The sequence below is a fragment of the Lutjanus erythropterus genome, chromosome 3, assembly GCF_056507025.1.
Source record: "Lutjanus erythropterus isolate fLutEry1 chromosome 3, fLutEry1.hap2, whole genome shotgun sequence".
NCBI classification, from domain to species: Eukaryota; Metazoa; Chordata; class Actinopteri; order Lutjaniformes; family Lutjanidae; genus Lutjanus; species Lutjanus erythropterus.
In genome coordinates this window covers 35,943,293-35,962,275 of record NC_139319.1, presented here as the reverse complement: position 1 = coordinate 35,962,275, position 18,983 = coordinate 35,943,293, and the positions used below count along the sequence as shown (strand labels likewise).

General features: G+C 38.2%; 2 protein-coding genes across 2 annotated transcripts in view; both read left to right on the top strand.

Moving 5' to 3' along the window:
* Positions 1-4,559: 4,559 nt before the first annotated feature.
* as3mt (arsenite methyltransferase) lies at positions 4,560-13,134 on the top strand (the record flags this gene model as incomplete). Its single annotated transcript, XM_084715960.1, has 10 exons — positions 4,560-4,604; positions 4,881-5,008; positions 5,820-5,970; positions 7,902-8,038; positions 8,130-8,199; positions 8,317-8,398; positions 8,479-8,610; positions 10,453-10,592; positions 11,767-11,889; positions 13,013-13,134. Coding segments are annotated over 10 exons (1,116 nt in total), but the record flags the coding sequence as incomplete, so codon positions are not given.
* Positions 13,135-15,489: 2,355 nt separating this feature from the next.
* Positions 15,490-18,983, top strand: part of cnnm2b (cyclin and CBS domain divalent metal cation transport mediator 2b) — a 59,058-nt gene continuing 55,564 nt past the window's right edge. Inside the window, exon 1 of the mRNA XM_084715959.1 lies at positions 15,490-17,488. Coding sequence (XP_084572085.1) covers positions 15,991-17,488 — 1,498 coding nt within the window. The 5' untranslated portion in view covers positions 15,490-15,990. The remainder of the gene's footprint in view (positions 17,489-18,983) is intronic.

Genomic DNA, 18,983 nt, shown 5'->3' with positions numbered 1-18,983 from the left:
TAGCTAAAAAATCAAAACAGAAAATGCTTACTTTGATTAACTCAGTCTTAAATTGCAGTACATGATTATTCTCTTAGGGTTTTGTTGCGATGTCTAAGAAATGGAAATCTGTGAATTGTTAGAGAATGCAACAGATTTGCTTCATACACAATCATTTTTTAGAATTAATTTAATTAATTTCATGAATGTTTGTAGTATGTGCCTACCCAAAACAGTGCAGAATTTTATGAACAATGATAAGCTGCAGTGAAGCTGAGAGACCACGGGTATGCAGGTACCAAAAACCAAGGAAAGAATATTAAGCTTCTTAGAGATTATAACGAGATGGGCAACGTCAGACCTCAAACCTTTGTGTCAGTCACTTCAGATCACCACCTTCACCAGCTCTATGGTATAAATACATAAACATTTACACTCTTTGTATTGGATTTTCCTATTAGCACAATTTTACCAAGCTTTTGTTGTGGTATTCAATCATAAAACATTTTTCACTAAGGCTGATTTCAGCCAATGTGGCTTTCACCAAAATATGGCTTGTTAACTGTTTTTCACCAGTAGATGACCCTGCCAGTGTTCTGCATTTGTGCTTTTCAATCTTTTATGGGAAAAAAAAACAACCTTAAAACAGTTTTTTGGGTGTGTGTAATGGTTGTGATTTAAAGGAGCAATATGTAAAGAACCTACGGTTAAAAAATTAGTACAACAGTCCAAATGTTGTGTCGGGGCCATAGCCTGTATATTAAACAGGTTGAATCCCTGTTTAATGTACGATCTATGGTTCAGTCTGTTTCCCCTCATCCCCTCCTCTCCAGACTCACATTTCAGTCAGGTTGCCTGCAGGCTGCAGGGACACTGAACCTACAGGAGTATAAGACGGGCACAACTTTATTATTAGACAATAACAAGCGAGGACGAGCCCCACAAGCCCGTTATCCTGAAAACAAAAGCCCACTGCTCTGAAAATACACACTCTGGAGTTGGAATACCGGTGCTACTGCCTGCCAGACGCCATTAACATATTGCTCACTTTAATCGTTATACACATCTCCTCCTTCTAAAAGATTTTTGATGATTTATTGTGATCATAAACAGACACCTACTCATTAGGTGAACATTCAGCATTTAAAAAAAATAAAACTCTAATAAACATGAAAACATCAAAAACAGTTGTATTGCACCAGAATGGAAAGTTGCTGTAGTGTTGTTGACAGAGAAACCAGTATTTCAACTCACCACATTTCCCTAAGCTCTGATGATATATTGTAGTCTTTTTATGATTTAGTTAGGGATGCACAATAAATTATCGGCGGCGATACTGGTCTGTTCAGCTGATTTGACAGATTATGTCAAAGCATTTCATTTGATTTATTAAGTAAATGCTCTGTAAAAGCTTAAGTATATTTGTGAAGTTTTTTTTGAGGAACTTTACTAAAAAAAACACTAACTGAACATTTTAAGAGTCAGAACTGCTCTTTATTTTTGTTGTCATAGAGGTTATTGGTTATCTTATCAGTATTGCCCTTGAGAAGCAGTTGATCATTGGTGTCGGCTAAAAAAAGAATCCATATTGTGAATTCCTAGATTTAGTACACTAAATATATTACATATAATCCCATAATATCCATCATTGTGTAGCAACTGGCCACAATTTACACACACATTATTTGTAAAAGAAGTATTTAACTCAACAGGCAATTTTAGAATAAAATGTTATTAACGGTTGTGGCCTGTAGTTTAGGTAGACAATGAACCAAAACATTAAAAGCAAAGACAATAAATAAAATAAAATAGCAGTCTGAGAGTTGCCCTTGATCAGTCTTAATATCTGAATATCTGTGAAAAAGAAGCATGTGCTTTTTATGTTGGACAAATACTTTAAGTTAACAAGCAATATTTATAATGCTGCACTGCAGATACAAAACAAAAATGACATGGAAAATGTCTGGGATAATAAAGTAATAAAAACAATTAAAGTTATCAGTTCCATTAATGTATCTTCTCTGGAAGATTCATCAGTCTGAACTGCCTTTAAGAGTCTGAACGTTTCAAATTTAACCTTTTAATCCACAGTTCACAAGAGCTGTCATACAGTCGATGTTTATTCTCGATGGACATGACTTGAAAAATGCCACTGATTATACAATGAACATGTTGTGTTAAACCTTGCTGGCCCACTCTCTGATATTAACTGGAACTGATGCTGTTGTCATGAAAATTGTGCATTTTTTCAGACTTTCCTTGAACACCCTCAGAAATGCACATCGAAATGTCTGCAAAGCACAAACATTTCAGCTGTTGGTCTCAGATTTATGTACACCCACTCAAACAATCCAACAGAAGATGCCTCCCAGAATTTCTAGCACAAGTTTAAATTTTAACGTGAACTTTCTGTATTAACGGTAAGATGACTGAATTTTATCATTAATGCCTGAACACAATCTAAAGTGCTTTATATGTTAATGCTTTTTGTGAGCTAGAGAGTAATATTGTGTAATTATGGTACATGTAGTACCAAGATGAGCTATTTTTCATATCAGCTGAATCCTTAAAAAAATTATTGGAACCACTTTATATTTGCAGATTGTATATAATATTCTGTAACATGTTTATGAACCAAATAGTTGCTTTCATAATTTTTATGAAATCATTAGCTTTATTGTTATGGACAGATTATTTTCGTCATTATGGGTATTTTTTTTTTTTTTTCTGTTGAGAAACGATTGAGCTTCTTTTGAGACTTATCCTGAAGTTTTGTGAAGGGTACGTTTGACTAACAATACAGTAGATATAACTTGTAACACCATCAGGGGCCTCTTGCCAAAGACATGTTTTCTTTCTTCACCAGTGTGTGTAAGGTGGATTTGCACATATTCTTTGAATGTTCTGATCATAAGCCATTTATTACAACAACCGAGATGGATGTATGTTCAATAAACATGCCCTTTTAAATTGACGCTGATTCTTTTGTTGTCAGCACTGAGTGAAGTTTTATGTTTTGGGTGGAAAACTATACCATCACAAGATTTACATTAAATTAAAAATATATGTAACATGCAACATACTCTTTGGACTATTGACTATGGAAGCCCATTTCCACCAATATGATGGATAAAAGATCCTGCAAGTCACTTTAATGAGAAACTAACATTATTTTAATGTACTAAGTCATTATTTTGACATACTAACTAATTATCATTATTTTGAGATGTGAAGTCATTATTTTGAGACACTAAATGAAGTTTTATAACTATATTCAGGAACAGGACCACACCACTCTTTAACAAAAACTCTTATCACCTGCATCTCTCTACTCCAGTCACCTGTGCATACCTGTATAAGGTCCAACCTCATCGGTTCCAGGTTTCCTCCACGGTGAGTTCACATATCTTCCCTGCATCCACTTGGGTCTCTGCCAGGAACCTTTGGGTACAGAGCAACAGAGCTCATTGAGACATGCCCCCACCCTGAGTCTTACCGCTCTAGCTGCAGGGTTAGGGTTCCTAGCCCTGCAACTCAATGACAAACTGACCCCCTGCATCCCTCTTCTTAACCCCCTCATCCCTCATCTCGACCCTTCATCCCTCATCCCTCACCTTGATCCTCTCATCCCTCATTTCGACCCTTCATTCTGCACCTCTCATCCCTCACCTCCACCCCCTCATCCCTCAAACCACTCTTCCCACATCCCTCTCCTCATCCCTCTCCTCGACCCCTACCATCCTTCCACACATGACCTTCTTCCCATCTCAAGCAACTCTGTCACCATCCAATAAACTACCTTTTATACCAAACATATGGTGTGATCTTCGTTAGTGAAGGTAGTATTTTGAGATACTAAGTCATTATCATTATTTTGAGATGCTAGATAGGTAAGTCATAATTCTGAGGAAGTTTCGAATTATTTTGACATAATATTTTGAGATATTTTGAGAAAGTAAGTAATTATATCAAGAAAGTTTCTCATTATTTGAATATAATAAACCATTGTTTTAATATATTAAATAATTATTTTGAGAAAGTGTCTTATAATAATGAGTTAGTGGATGTCCATCACATTGACAGTGTGAGGGTTGAGCAGCTGTGGGTGCACACAGTGAGGGACAGGGGGTGCTGTTGAGCAGGAAGTGAACTGTACACACTGATTGACCGTGATGTTGATGTTGTTCAGAGAGCAAACCTCTCCTGGACATTTCCTGTACAGGTCGTGTCAGCACTGAACACAATGTCTGAAGAGAAGAGGTAAGAGCAGCCTGAAAACATGCCTCATATCTTATCTCATTTTCATGTAACGTTAGCATTATAAACCGAGGGAGTACTGTGTGTCTGTCACATTTAAACGTACACATATATTAAAGTGAGACGCTAACAGTTGTTGTATAGTGTCCTCAGTAAACCTACGAAGTAATATTTATGTATTGAATTATGACTTGTAACTGTTAACTTGTGGAATATGGCTTTTTATTAGCTAACCTGCTATCTGAGTTAGCAGTTAGCAGTTAGCTAACAGTGACTGTAACTTACATGTCATTTGAAGTTAACGTATTAAAACTTCTTCTTCAAGTGCAAAAGGCTTCGCTGACAGCTCCATTCACGTGGACGTCAAGGTAATAACTGTCATTTACGGCACTGTTTATGTCTAAATGATCGCTAGCTTAGCTCTAGGGTTTTAATTAGCTAAACCCTTTTTTAAATTAAACACATTTAAACAGCGCTGTTGTTCAATAATACTCCAGTGTTAATGTGTAATCACTGATCAGAGTACAGTTTCAAAGCAGCCTGTTGATATCGACAGTCGGTTTTTAACCCACCTGCCATGTTTGAATGAACTGATAACAATCTGCTGTATCATAATGACACGCAGCTTCTCTGCCTTCATACAGGATTACTATGGCAAAGTGCTGAAAAACTCCTCAGACCTGAAGAGCAATGCCTGTGTGGCTCCAACCAAGCCGGTCCCAGCCTTCATCCGCCAGGCTCTGAAAAAAGTCCACCCTGAAGTCACTGACAGGCAATATATTGATATTATATTTATATTGTGATAGGAGACTAGAATTTTGGATCATTATAGCCATATCAAAAAGAGTTATATGATATGGTATATACGTGTTTTCTTTTCTTGGTTTTAAAGGCTGCATTATGGAAAAATAATGTCATTTTCTTAACTTATCAGACTGTTATAGCTGCTCCATTATTTGTCTTTACCAACTTAGGCACTATATCAACAACATTACAAATAGAGAGGATTTGAAACAAAAAAACAAACAGTTCCCTGCATTTTGATGACTTTGAAACAATGAAAATAACACAATAAAAAGCAGACTGCTACAGCATTTTATGTTAAATACTTTTAATTTTACTTTTAATTCTTAGGGAAGAAGACAGAAAGTTTCCCCTCTGGCATGAACTTGTGTAAATCTCGCATAAACAAATATTCATCAGTTTTCTTATATTATTTTTTTTTTTTACCACTAAAAGAAAATTGATGTGGCTGATTTTACAAAAGACAGAAATGTAAATGGTTGAAACTATAGACCGGCACAAAAATCACTGAAATCACTTCAACATTAACCACTATGGTCTGAACAGACAGAAACACTGACAAAATGTAGTACTTATATTTTGTAACAGAAAATAACAAACCTAACAAACTACTCAGCCCAGCAAGGATGAGGGCTGTATTTTAGACTGGGGACTGTTTTTTACATTGCATCGCCTCTACCAGTGATATAATATGAGTTTGACAGTCTGAAGCCATATCACTCAGCCCTACTTCATATGTATTCACACTAGTCCACAATGTGGGTGTCTTTCTCCCTCAGGTACTATGGCTGCGGTCTGGTGGTGCCAGAGTGCTTGGAGGGCTGCAGAATACTGGACCTGGGCAGTGGGAGTGGGAGAGACTGCTACATGCTGAGTCAGCTAGTGGGCGAGAAGGGTCACGTCACTGGGATTGACATGACCGAGGACCAGGTACTGTACATCAGCATCACAGTGAGGCTACATTGCACAGTAAAATATCGATAATGTATACAGACGACTAAAAATGGCTCCCCGGGACTCTGTGACTCTGTCAATGTGATGTAAACAACAGCTTTCCCCGTCTGGATTTTGAACGACAAAATCTTGCTCCCCACTATATATCAACTGCTCAAAAGGACAGTATACCCCCAAATCAAAAAAAAAAAAAAAAATCCTTTCTTATTTATCCATCTAGATACTTTTGGTGTGAGTTGTTGAGTTTTTGAGATATCAGCCATAGAAAGTCTGCTCTGACTCAAACATAATGGAACTAGACGGCACACAGCTTGAGGTGCTCAAAGCCCTAAAATAATCTATTTACTCGTCTGTGAGTAGATGCAGGCTTCTTTCTGTGCTGTGATACAGTTGATGGGTGTAGTGAAGTAGAAAGAAAGTAGTTCCTACATGAAACTGCTTAAAACAATGTCTGGGGATTATCTTAAGAAATCTGCTCATAATTTCTGAAAAGAGACATTGCTGTTGATTTTTGCAAATGTATTTTTTGGAGCAGTTATGATTTGGTCACTGGAACTTAGTTTTAATTTTAGGCAATGTTTTGGTCATCATTTTCTCAGAGTTTCATGATACTGTAAAGAACCTTGCTAAAATTTCTCCTGGCTGTAAAAATTGCAGTGAGAGGTAAGCATACCCTCATGTATTTAGTCATCTAGGCTGACAATGTTTTACTTATAGATTATTTCATATCATAGAAAAAATAAATGCATGAGTCATTACTGATGCATGATTACTGCCCTTCAGACGCTGATAATGTTTATTACCACAATCAACTTACATAACTGATACTTACCTGGGCATCAGACACTGCTGTGTGTCTGAAAGGGATAGTTCTCCCAAAAATGAAAATTCAGTCATTATCTACTCACCCTCATGCTGATTGAAGGTCAGGTTTAGTTTTTAGTCCACAAAACACTGCTTTGAGTTTTGCCGGAAAACAGCATTGCAGAATCTCCCAAACAGTAGAAGTGAACGGTGACCAGTTTTCAAATCTAAAAAAGTAGCAGAATAAAAACATGAAACACCTCCATACTGATCGTCTGGGGGTCTCAGATAACGGATTAGTAGTTGTCTGCCTATAAAATATCAGAAAATGGTGAAAAATTTTGATCAGTGTTTCCAAAATCCCAAAATGATATCCTCAAATGTCTTGTTTTGCCCACAACCCAAAGATATTCAGTTTATTGTCATATAGGAGTAAAAAAAAATACAAAATAATATTCACACTTAAGAACCTGAAATCAGAGAATTTTGACTTTAATTCTTAAAAATGTATTCAAACCAATTAATTGATAATTGAAATAGGTAATAGGTGATTAATTTGATAATCAATTAATAATCAATTAATAGATTAAACACTGCGTCTCTAATGGATAATTGCTGTGATTTAACTTAGGTTGACTGTCAGAACAGAGCCAGCTATTTCATCACATCACATCCTGTCTTTACTCATCAGTGCATAATGAATAGAGATTTCCTCACATTTGTTCAAGTTGTCATCACTATTAAATCATGAAATAAAAGAACATCAACAAAATACTGATCACCAAAGTTTTTGTTGACAACATCAGCAGTGTTTTGGAGCTTTGAGCAGCCCAAGCTGAGTGCCTGAGAGAGAGAGGATATCTCTGTGGTTGACATCTCCAAAATTCAGCGGCTCACATCAAAGATGGATAAATAGCACTACAGGCCAGGGAAAAAATGTGTATTTTTGATTTGGGGTTAACTATCCCGTCAAGACCAATATATCAAATTCAGCTTCAAATGCAACCAAATATTAATGACTCCAGATAAAAGCACTGCATGATCCTCAAAATTAGATGTGTGCCCAACAGAGAGACTTAATACCAGTCTGTTTTCTCTTGTAGCTTGAAGTGGCTCGGACATATGTGGACCATCACATGAAAGAGTTTGGTTACAAGAAGCCCAATGTCAATTTTGTCCAGGGCTACATTGAGGCTCTAAGAGAAGCGGGTCTGGAGAAAAGCTCATTTGATATCATTATGTAAGAAGTCTCTCTTGTCTCTCTTTGCTTTGTGCTTGAATTCTGTGTAATTCTGAGGAAACTGTGTTGAAATGTTGATTCTCTCCCCTAGTTCCAACTGTGTGGTGAATCTCTCTCCAGACAAGAGGCGAGTGCTGGCTGAAGCCTACAGTGTGCTCAAGGTACACTGCTTTTGATTATGGTCTCACTTTCCAATCACATTTTACAAACATGTTCAGTCATTAAGCCTACATAGTTTGCCTTGATCTTCACTTTATACACTGTTGTATACACCATAGGATGGTGGTGAGCTGTACTTCAGTGACGTCTACAGCAGCGGAAGACTAACTGAGGAAATAAAAAAACACAAAGTCCTGTGGGGTGCGTGAAATTGATATCCTGCTGCCATAAATCCTCGCAGACATGTGCCAGAATATTACAGTGTAAGTTTACCTTGGCAGGTGAGTGTATTGGTGGAGCGCTCTGGTGGAAGGATCTGCTGCAGTTGGCTGAAGAAGTGGGCTTCAGCCTACCACGACTGGTTACAGCCAGTGTCATCACTGTCGACAACAAAGAACTGCAGGATGTTCTGGGTTTGACACAGTTTCCTTTTTTATTTGTCACTCATTATATTTACAGTATATGCTTTTATATGTATACATATTTACTGTATTATAATGTTTTGTTTTAGCATAGGCTGATCTAAAAACTCAATTTCTCAAGTATTAACACTTATTCTTGCCAGTTAGATTTCTGCTCAGTTTGAAGAGATTGGAAAATAGACCTTTGTCACAGCAGCAATATTAACATGACATAGTAAGGTAAACACAGGTGAGCCAACATGAACAATAGCAGCATGCTGACTCTGTTATTATCATTATTATACCTGTGTTTACACTACTCTTTCAAGAAAAATGGCTGCTGCAGAAAAGGTCTATTTTCCAACCTGAGCAGAAAGCTACAGTAATTGGCAGATGTCAATCAAGCACAGTTTGCCCACACAGATGTATATTTTTTAAGTAAAAACACCTGAGTGAATGAACCACGGGTGTATAAAAGTTTGAAAAGAGCCATATGTAACAATGGACTAGTTGCACAGTAGACCTTTTGATATATCGTACTAGAGAAGGTGTATTAATGACTGCAACATGCCACTTAGGGGAGGTGCATGCTGGTCCATTGTCACTGTTACTGGGACACCTAATGGAACTAAGCCTTACTTACTGTTATTAACTCCACCTTTCTTTTTCCTCGGCTGACAAGTCCAGATGTCTGCTGTGCAACCAGTCCAGTGCACATCCAAAAAAAGAGTACTGCAGCCCAAGTAGCGAGTTGGAGCCATAGATGGTATATTAAAGAAGTTGAAATCCTATTTAATATACAATCAATGGTTGAAGCAATTTGTTCACACAAGTTAAAGACATAATGGGGGTTTCAAAGGAGGACACTGTGGCTGTATTGTGAATTTCCGAGTTTGTGTACTCTTTCTGTCAGTCATTAACCCCATTTTTAATTGTCAAGCAAGTTTTAAGCAAACTTTTTAAATGCCCTGAAAAGCAGAATTTAGTGAATTAGGTATGTTTCCATCAACTGGTTTGACGCACACTGTAGTTTCGTCAGAAGTTGGTAGCATAGGTTATGTTATGCAAGGCTGTAACAAACAGCTTTTATTTTGAGAAGGTGTTTCCATCTCCAAATAACTCTTTTTTTAAAAAAGGCCAAATCTTTTAATTTTGCCATGTTCATCAACCTTTTCTGATGCAATATCTCAAAATGCCCATAAAAACATTAATAGAAAACATGATTATCTTTATTTAGATTCATGACAGCAATGCTTTCTGACCAAATATCTACCAGCCCCTGTGTTTTCTCAGAAGAGTCTCATACTCAAGAAAATGTTGCATAGAACGGTTTTGTATTTAACGGGAAATGACAAAATGTGAATCAATGAACAGTCAAACTGAGTTTATTTATTTGGTCTTAGAGATTTACTTAGACCATTAACAATCACATCAGCTGTGAACATTTCCACAGGTTGCTGGATTTTGGGACAGCACTAACAACACTAAATGCATTTTGATATTTTAAATTAGACTTCAAATTGTGTTTGTCTCAGTGAGAATGACGTAGATACTAAAATTATCTTAGTTTTCTTTAACTTTTTTTTTTAAATTAGTGACTGTTCTCTTGGTTTAGGTAGATAGATTGAGGTTTTCATAATTTAGATTTACACAGCTGGGGTTGGATTTAATTAGTGCTGCACAACTCTGGTTAATGTTTAACATACATTAGACTGGACTCTGCTAAACTTTTGCTGCTAATTGTATCGGTGCAACTTTAGGGTCAGTTGTTAATTGTTCAATGAATGTATCACACAAGGCATTACAGATTGCTGCATTTCAAGTTGACTCTGATGCATTTATTGATTTTCTCAGGTGACTTCAAGTTTGTCTCTGCCACATACCGCCTGTTCAAGGTCCCTAAAGGCGACACCAAGCCCAGTCAGGTCATATATAACGGGGACATCACAGGAGTAGAGAGCAGCTTCCCGTTTGACTGTCAGTACACATTCAAGGTCTGTAGATCCTGCAGTACAAGAACAGCATAATTAGGGCAATATATCAATATTATATTGATTTTATGATATGAGACTAGATATCGTCTTGGATATCATGATATGTCTTTTATAAGCGTTGCATTACAGTAAAGTGATGTTATCTGAACTTATCAGACTGTTGTAGCTGTTTTATGATTTGCCTTTACCCACTTAGACATTATATCAGTATTACTTATGATTGTTTATATTTTGTGAAAGCACCAAGAGTAGTCCCTACAATATTCTTGTAATATAAAGATATTTGGTCAAAATATTGTGATATTTGGTTTTGTTGATATTGTCCAGCCCTAACAGTATGTTATTTTAGAGAAATTGTGTATATTAGAACAGGGTTCAACGTTAATGTTCTTTTTTTTACTTGCTGTGTTGGGCGAGTCAACTTTTACTTTCCCCTGTACACATTTTTATTAGTGATTGTGAAATAACAACAAAGAATAAAGTTAATTGTTGTGTTTAATCTAGGGCTGCAACATCTAAAAAAAAATCTATAAAATCATCATCTATCATCTATAAAATTGTTCATCTCAGTTTTTCAAAATCTAAGTCTTTAAATGTTGTGTTTTTTCAGTCCAAAACCAAAGACAATCAGTTTAATATGGTAGTAAACAATGAAAAGCTGGAAATTCTCTACCATTTCACATGAAAAATAACAAATTATTCATTAATTATCAACATAGTTTAACTCTTTTTTTACCACTTGCCTTGTCGGTTTAGTTTTAGTTCAGTTTTTATTTTTACACAATAAAAAAATACACATAAAAAAGGCAAAGAGGACAAAAAATATGCAGTTGAGAGAGAGGCAAAAAGCCCAGAGGGTTTATTTGACGCCTCTACCTAAATAAAAATTTCCCCAAGTTATTAAGATCTTCAACATACAGAACAATACAAAAATAGTACAAGTGATGGCAAGTGAGTTGCCAGATTTACTTGCCCAGCATGGCATTTTACTTGCCTCGTCGCAAGCAACCAATCATTATTGCTGAGCCCTGTCAAAGTATATATCATATATTGCAGGACAGCTTAAAAAAACATTGTAATGTATTATTTATGAGCCGTATGGCCCAGCCTTAAATCAGTGTCTTCTGCTCCTGCACTGTACGCAAATGATGTCAGACGTGGGCGTGTTTCGCAGGTCAACGAGCCGGTGGCGGTTGATGGAGAGCTGGCCGCCGTCCTGTCCCAGTCCAGATTTAAGGAGGACTTCACTTTCCAGCCACCGGGAGGCCCCTCTGAGCCCTGCGGAGTCAAACCTCAGGTCAGTGTCACAGTGAAATTCCTGGATGTGAGAGTGTCTCTGCCTGATTCATCTCTGAGCTCTAGAGGTCAGTGTGTTTGTGGTATCAGCTTCAAGTGTGTGACACGCCCAGAGAGCCCCACTGTCTGTAACTGTGCACATACTCACACACCAGGACGCATGCCGCAAGTTCTTACGCACACACTCGCAACATACCCGCTCAAACATACATACGCACACGTTCACACGCACAAGGTCAAGCAGCTGTCTTGGAGTCATAACCAGACTGTGGAGTCATGCTGGGGAACCTTGAACAGGCAGGAATGTTCTCTTCTCAGCTAATGGAATACCATCTTATCAGCTCTCATGGTCATTCTGTTAATACACACACACACACACACACACACACACACACATCTAGAAAACACCACTCTACATTTTTCAATCACTACCCCGATCCTTTAATCACTTGTTTTACACATTTTCTTGTGTTTGCTGTGTATATTATCTGTCAATTCTGTACTTTTTTTTTAGTCTTTGCTATTTTTTATATTGTTTTTTAAGAATCTGTTTTTAATTGATGTTAAGCACTTTGTGATGTTGTATCTTTGAAAGGTGTTATACAAATAAACCTTACTTACTTGCTTTTTACTCTGCTATTGAGGGGTTTCCATTTTGTTTCTAAGCAGCAAAGAAGTAAATTGAAAATGTGTCCCTTTGTGTTTAACCTTTGGACTGCCCGTCTGAAGTGAAATCAGGTCCGAGATATTTTTCTCTAATCAATCTGGCCAGATGGTGATAATAGTAATAAAAAGCCTTTGATCTTGTTTTTGAAAGCACAGCTACTGTGGAACGTTGATTTAATGAACAACCAGTGTCTGATAAAAGAGATGCTGAGAGACGTACATCAGGAGTAAACATGCATTTCAAAGCTCAGTGTACAACAGCCTTTTATTCTGCTATTATGTAGAATTTTCAGCACAATGCATAGTGTTTAATGCCAGACAATAAGAAAAAGTGGGAATTCAATTCAAACTTTTATACATTCTTTGCATTTGTCTTTGATGAATCACTGTTCTTATATAATACTTGGGTGTAAGTTGTAATCTCCTACTGGTTTCTACCATGTGAACTGTTGGTACAGGCAGCTGTTGTGGATCCTTTCGAGCTGGCCTCTCAGCTGGAGAAACAACGTCCCGGTTCAGCCACAGGGGGATGCTGCAGCACAAAGTCTGCTACCTGCTGCAAATGATGGTGGGAAATACAGGCCCAGCACCAGACTGTGCCTGCATAATAACAGTAATTCAGATTTATTGACTTGATTATGGTTGATGCTGCGTTGTTATTTGTGTCTGATTAATACTTCTAATTGTTTTTTCAGCTATTTAAATGAATCCTTTTTTGATGTTTCTGCCCACACTTATTCCAGTAATCTTCCCTTGTGGAAAAACAGACTCAAGGCAAAATCTAATAATCCACAAATTGTAAGCTTGTTTATTATTTTGAACAGTATTGGACACTGCAAAATACTTGCAGGGTCATTTTTTCATTTGTGTGCATATGAATTTCATGTCCATACCATTCACACCTGCATCATGACTTTTCCCACCTTTGCCTTAACAAATGACATGATTTCTTTTATAATACCTCCTAATTTCATTAATTTGTTTAGTCAGTATATCAACAGGTTTTGCATTAGTGTGAGCTTTGCAGTAGCATCATCATGATGTTAGTAATGATGTCTGATCTGTTATAAAACAGTAAATATTTTTTTAATCAATTGTCCATCTATTTTTATTTTTGCATATATCACGTAGTGGGTTCTTTACACCAGTATTGTCTGAGGTGCTTTTATAGGTAGAATAAGAAGGATTTGCCAGTTGCTGTTTGTAAATGCACCAGAAAGATGGTTGATAATTGAGTCTCATTCAAATATCGATGTTTTGGTTTAGTCAAGCCTCTGAAGCACAGCAAAATAATGAGAAAATAAAAAGCTATAATTGGAGGATGAGATCTCTGCAGATGCATTATTGAGAGGGGCTATTTTTCTATGAGTCTGTATTGTTATTTGTAAAAAAAAAAAAATCCTGCATAGTTTGCCTTTCAGCAAGTCATCAGAGGAATGGTAGGTGCATCGCTGGTTTGAAATGGACACCCGCTCTGAAACAACAGCAGGTGCAACAGCTCATGGGGTCCAAAGATCAATTTGAGGGATCAAATTTACATAAAACTGTCCTTTTTTTTTTTTTTTTTTGAAACATTTCTCTGATCTCCCTTTTTTCCCCTCAAACACAGAATAGTTTTACCTCTTCAGACCTCTTAAAGTCCTTAAAATAACCATTTGAGAAGGAAAAAATACTCTGGTTGATCTGCCTATAACTCACATCCACATTAAGGCCCCGACCTGTGATGGAAGGTCACAACTTTATTTTAAGAGATCACCAGTCAAAAAGTTGGGAAACTACTTTAAGAGACAGTTTTGTGTTAATGTGGGGGAATTAAGTTGGGCTGCACATACAACAACAATTATTTTCATCATCAGTTGATCCATCAATCATTTTCTTGATTAATCGATTTCTTGTTTGGTCCATAAAATGTCCCAAATGTTTGAAAAATATTGTTAATTGTTTCCCAAAACCCAAGGTGACATCCTCAAATGTCTGCAACCCAAATTTATCCAGTTTACTGTAGCAGAGGACTAAAGAAAATATAAAGTATTCACATTTGAGAAGCTGAAATCAGAAAATGTGGAAAGTTTTCTTAAAAAATAACTCAAAACAATGAATCCTTTATCAAAATATTTGCCAATTAATTTATTAGTTGACAACTAATTGATTAATTGACTAATCATTGTGCATTGTAATGTAATGCAATATAGATAAATTAAGTACCACAAAAAAGCAGCATATAATTGAATCAATCTCAGTGTAAATGTAACACTTACACTTCAGTATTGTGTTGTCATATAACCACTCACAGTTACAATGCTGCCACCAAAGATATTGCACATGTACATACAAATTCTCTATGCATGTATGTGAAGTATGTATACCTGAGAGACACTGCACATCTATTTGTTGTATACAGCAGGGGTTCCCAGACTGTCTCATGTCAAGAACCCACACAGCAGACAGTAGACCACTGACTCCTAACTTGAGAGGGTTTTGAATTATGAAATTCCCTCTGAGTATGTTTTTATTTTTGGATTTGAAGAAGATAAAGTCTTCATATAGACCTTGACCGGTACATCAGTTGACTGATGTTATTGGCCTGGCTTAAAGAGCAGAAGTTTACATATATTTGATCCTTTTTCTTACTTAATATAAATGTATTTTTGCTCTGTTGGTTGGTTTTTATTTATGGTTATTTATAATCATCAGAAATATCAGTGAAAGTTTTACTGTTTCAGTGCCCTGGTATGATTTTGGACCATAACATTTATTGTTAAACTGGAAAATATCCTGCCTCCATTACATGTCCTTGTTACAAGTTGTAACAAGTTTTGAGGGATCATTGCAAAGAAAAAAAAGTGTATGTATTTTATATTCTGTATAAAAATATATGATATATCAATATCAAAATTTACTTTTTTTTAATTTATTTTATTATATTGTTTTTTGTGTGTTTTTTTTTGTTTTTTTTACCACATTTCCCTTATGCTGCTGTATCAGATTGAATTTCTCCTCTGGGTGATCTATACAGGTACAGGCAGGTGTCCATATTTTTTTTATTGATGTGTCTTTTTAACTAATACATTTTAAATACATAAGTTATCTCCTGTAGTAGGATATATGTCAAAAAAGTCACGAGTAGAGTCCTGTCTGTCTCCTAACATGAGGTGCACTTGTTTTGGAATTTGATTCGCCAAGGAGGCTGCGGACGCCCCGCCCCCTGGTCAGCGGCGCCTGCTGATTGGTCGTCGCCGTCGCCTGTCTCGGGGACATCAGGGGAGGCACGAGTTGGCCCATAAGCCTGCGCTCGAGAGTCATCAGTGTCGGACACGTAGTGGGAACGAGCAGGTCCCGATGCACAAGTCGCGGCAACCCTCGGCGGAGAGATGAAGGCGGACTCCGACTGGCTCTGATTTTTAAAAGCCCTTTTCATTCAGGAGGTTGGTTGCCAATGGTTATCAATATGGCAGAGCCGTTATCCCGAGCGCCCACCGCTGCAAAAATGGCGTCACTTAACCGGGTCCGAGCTTTGGCGATGATTTTCTTAACTGTCACTGGCTGTTGTGTCACCCCGACAAGTGGCAAGGAAGGGTCCGAGGAGACCGTCATCATAGGGCTCCGACTGGAGGACACGGACGACATTTCTTTCATGGATAAGGGCTACTTGCGGGTGAGTGAGCGCTCTCGGGTGAAATTAAGGGTGTACGGGCAGAACATCAACAACGAGACCTGGTCCAAGATCGCCTTCACGGAACATGAGCGGAGCCGGACGGTGGGGAGCCTTGACAGCTCTTCGGGGGATAACCAGAGCCAGGAGGACTCGTCCGGCTTGCATCCCTGCGGTATTAGGACTTCGGATATAATTATATTGCCCAACATCATCCTGAACCGAAAGACGTCGGGAATAGTTGAAATTGAGGTCAAACCCTTGCGGAAGACGGAGAGGAGTAAAGCGTATTACCTTTGCATCGCCACCGCGACGCCGGCCGTGCCCGGGATGCACGACCCGTGGACGGAGAACACCTGGATCTACCACGACGGGGATGACACCAAAGTGATAGTGGTGGAGGAGAAAAAGTTTCTGCTGCCTTTCTGGCTCCAGGTCATCTTCATCTCCATGTTGCTCTGCCTGTCGGGCATGTTCAGCGGGTTGAACCTGGGGCTCATGGCTCTGGACCCCATGGAGCTCCAGATCGTCCAGAACTGCGGCACGGAGAAGGAGAAGAATTACGCCAAAAAGATAGAGCCGGTCCGCAGTCAAGGGAATTACTTGCTTTGCTCGCTTCTGCTCGGGAACGTGCTGGTGAACACCACGCTGACCATCCTGCTGGATGATATCGCCGGCTCCGGGTTGATCGCGGTGGTCATGTCCACCATCGGAATAGTGATTTTTGGAGAGATCGTGCCCCAGGCCATCTGCTCCAGGCACGGCCTGGCTGTGGGCGCCAACACCATCTTTCTCACCAAGTTCTTCATGCTGCTCACCTTCCCCGCGTCCTACCCGGTGAGCAAGCTGCTGGACTACCTTCTGGGACAGGAGATAGGAACCGTGTACAACCGGGAGAAGCTGCTGGAGATGCTGCGCGTCACGGACCCCTACAACGACCTGGTGAAGGAGGAGCTGAACATCATCCAGGGCGCGCTGGAGCTCAGGACTAAGACCGTGGAGGACGTGATGACGCCGCTCAGAGATTGCTTCATGATCCCCGGGGACGCCACCCTCGACTTCAACACCATGTCCGAGATCATGAAGAGCGGCTACACCCGCATCCCGGTGTACGAGGGCGAGAGATCCAACATAGTGGACCTGCTCTTTGTCAAGGACCTGGCGTTCGTGGACCCGGATGATTGCACCCCGCTCAAAACCATCACAAAGTTTTACAGCCACCCCTTACATTTTGTGTTCAATGACACCAAGCTGGACGCCATGCTGGAGGAGTTCAAAAAAGGTGAGACAGCTACTGTACATAGAGCACTGGTTTTCAAACTGAGGTCCGGGGACCAACAGGGGTCCTTGGGTGGGTTGTAGGGGGTCCCCACTCAAGGGAGGAATTTAATATTTTAATTTATTTTATTGTTTTATTTATTTATTTTTTGAAGTTGGAACTAGTGCCCGACAGATATTAGTGAGTAAGACAATGATCATATTGTTATATTGGTTGATATTCTTTATACAGAATGATGATAAACAGTTTTATTGCAATAATCTTTCAAAAATGGTTAAAACTTGATGCTTTCACTTTCACTGCTATTTTTTATTAATCATAAGTGAAAAGACAAACAGAGCAAAATGTGTATATATTAAATAGAGTTGCAACCATTATTAGTAATTGACTGTTAAATGACTCACCAACTATTTGATAATCGATTAATTGTTTTCAATCATTTTTAAAGAAATGTCTAAATTCTCTGATTCCATCTTCTTAAATGTGAATATTTTCTAGATTTTCTAGTGGACTGTGACAGTCCACAGTGACAGTTTGGGTTGTGAACAAAACAAAGACATCTCAGAATATCATCTGGGGCTTTGGAAAGCAGTGATCAGTATTTTCAGGACCAAACAACTAATCAATTAATCAAGAAAATAACTGACAGATTATTTAATAAGGAAATTAGTAATAATGATGTTAATTGCAGCCCTAATATTACACCTGAATTAAGAGAAAGGATGTAATATGCATAAATGCTGCCTATAAAGCAAATAAAAACAATCTGCATTATATTCAGTTCAACATATCAGGCAGCATTTGCACAATTACCAATACTTACTGACTGATGTAGCTGTCAACTGATTTATCAGTTTGCCTCTGATTGGAACAACAAGAGAAGAAATAGGTTTGGCTGCTTTGATTGATTGTAATGTATAGTGATCTTAGCTTGATTATTGATTATGTGAAGACTTCATTGTATTCAAATCTAAGAATTAATATAAAGTACTCAGAGGGAATCCTTAAGACAAAATCCTCTCAAATTGTTTTTTTTATTTGGAAGATAATGAAGTTTTAATAATCAATCAATGATCAAACAAGGATCACTATAAATTACAATCAATGAAAACAGACAACCTTGTATCTTATCTTGTTGTTCCAACTTCAGAAAAATATGATGAAAGATAAAATATTCTATTCCTTCTTTTCCTGGGCCCCCTGCAGCCATTTCAAGGAACCCTGTTGGTCTGTGGACCCTATTTTGAAAACCATTGCACTAGATAAAAGGTGTCAGAGAACTTCTTCATTTTCAGCTTAATCTCTCTTGACCCTCCAGTTACAAAGGTCATTGCACAAACAGGTTGGCCTTTCACCTGTCCACCCTCCCTCCCCTTCTCAGACGAGGGAGGTGTTGAACAGGTGAGTTATGTAATAGGATCTCTCAGGTGAAATAATACAAGAAGCAAGATTCAAGAGATGTGTTGGTACAAGGCAGTACAGGTTAGGGCTGCAACTG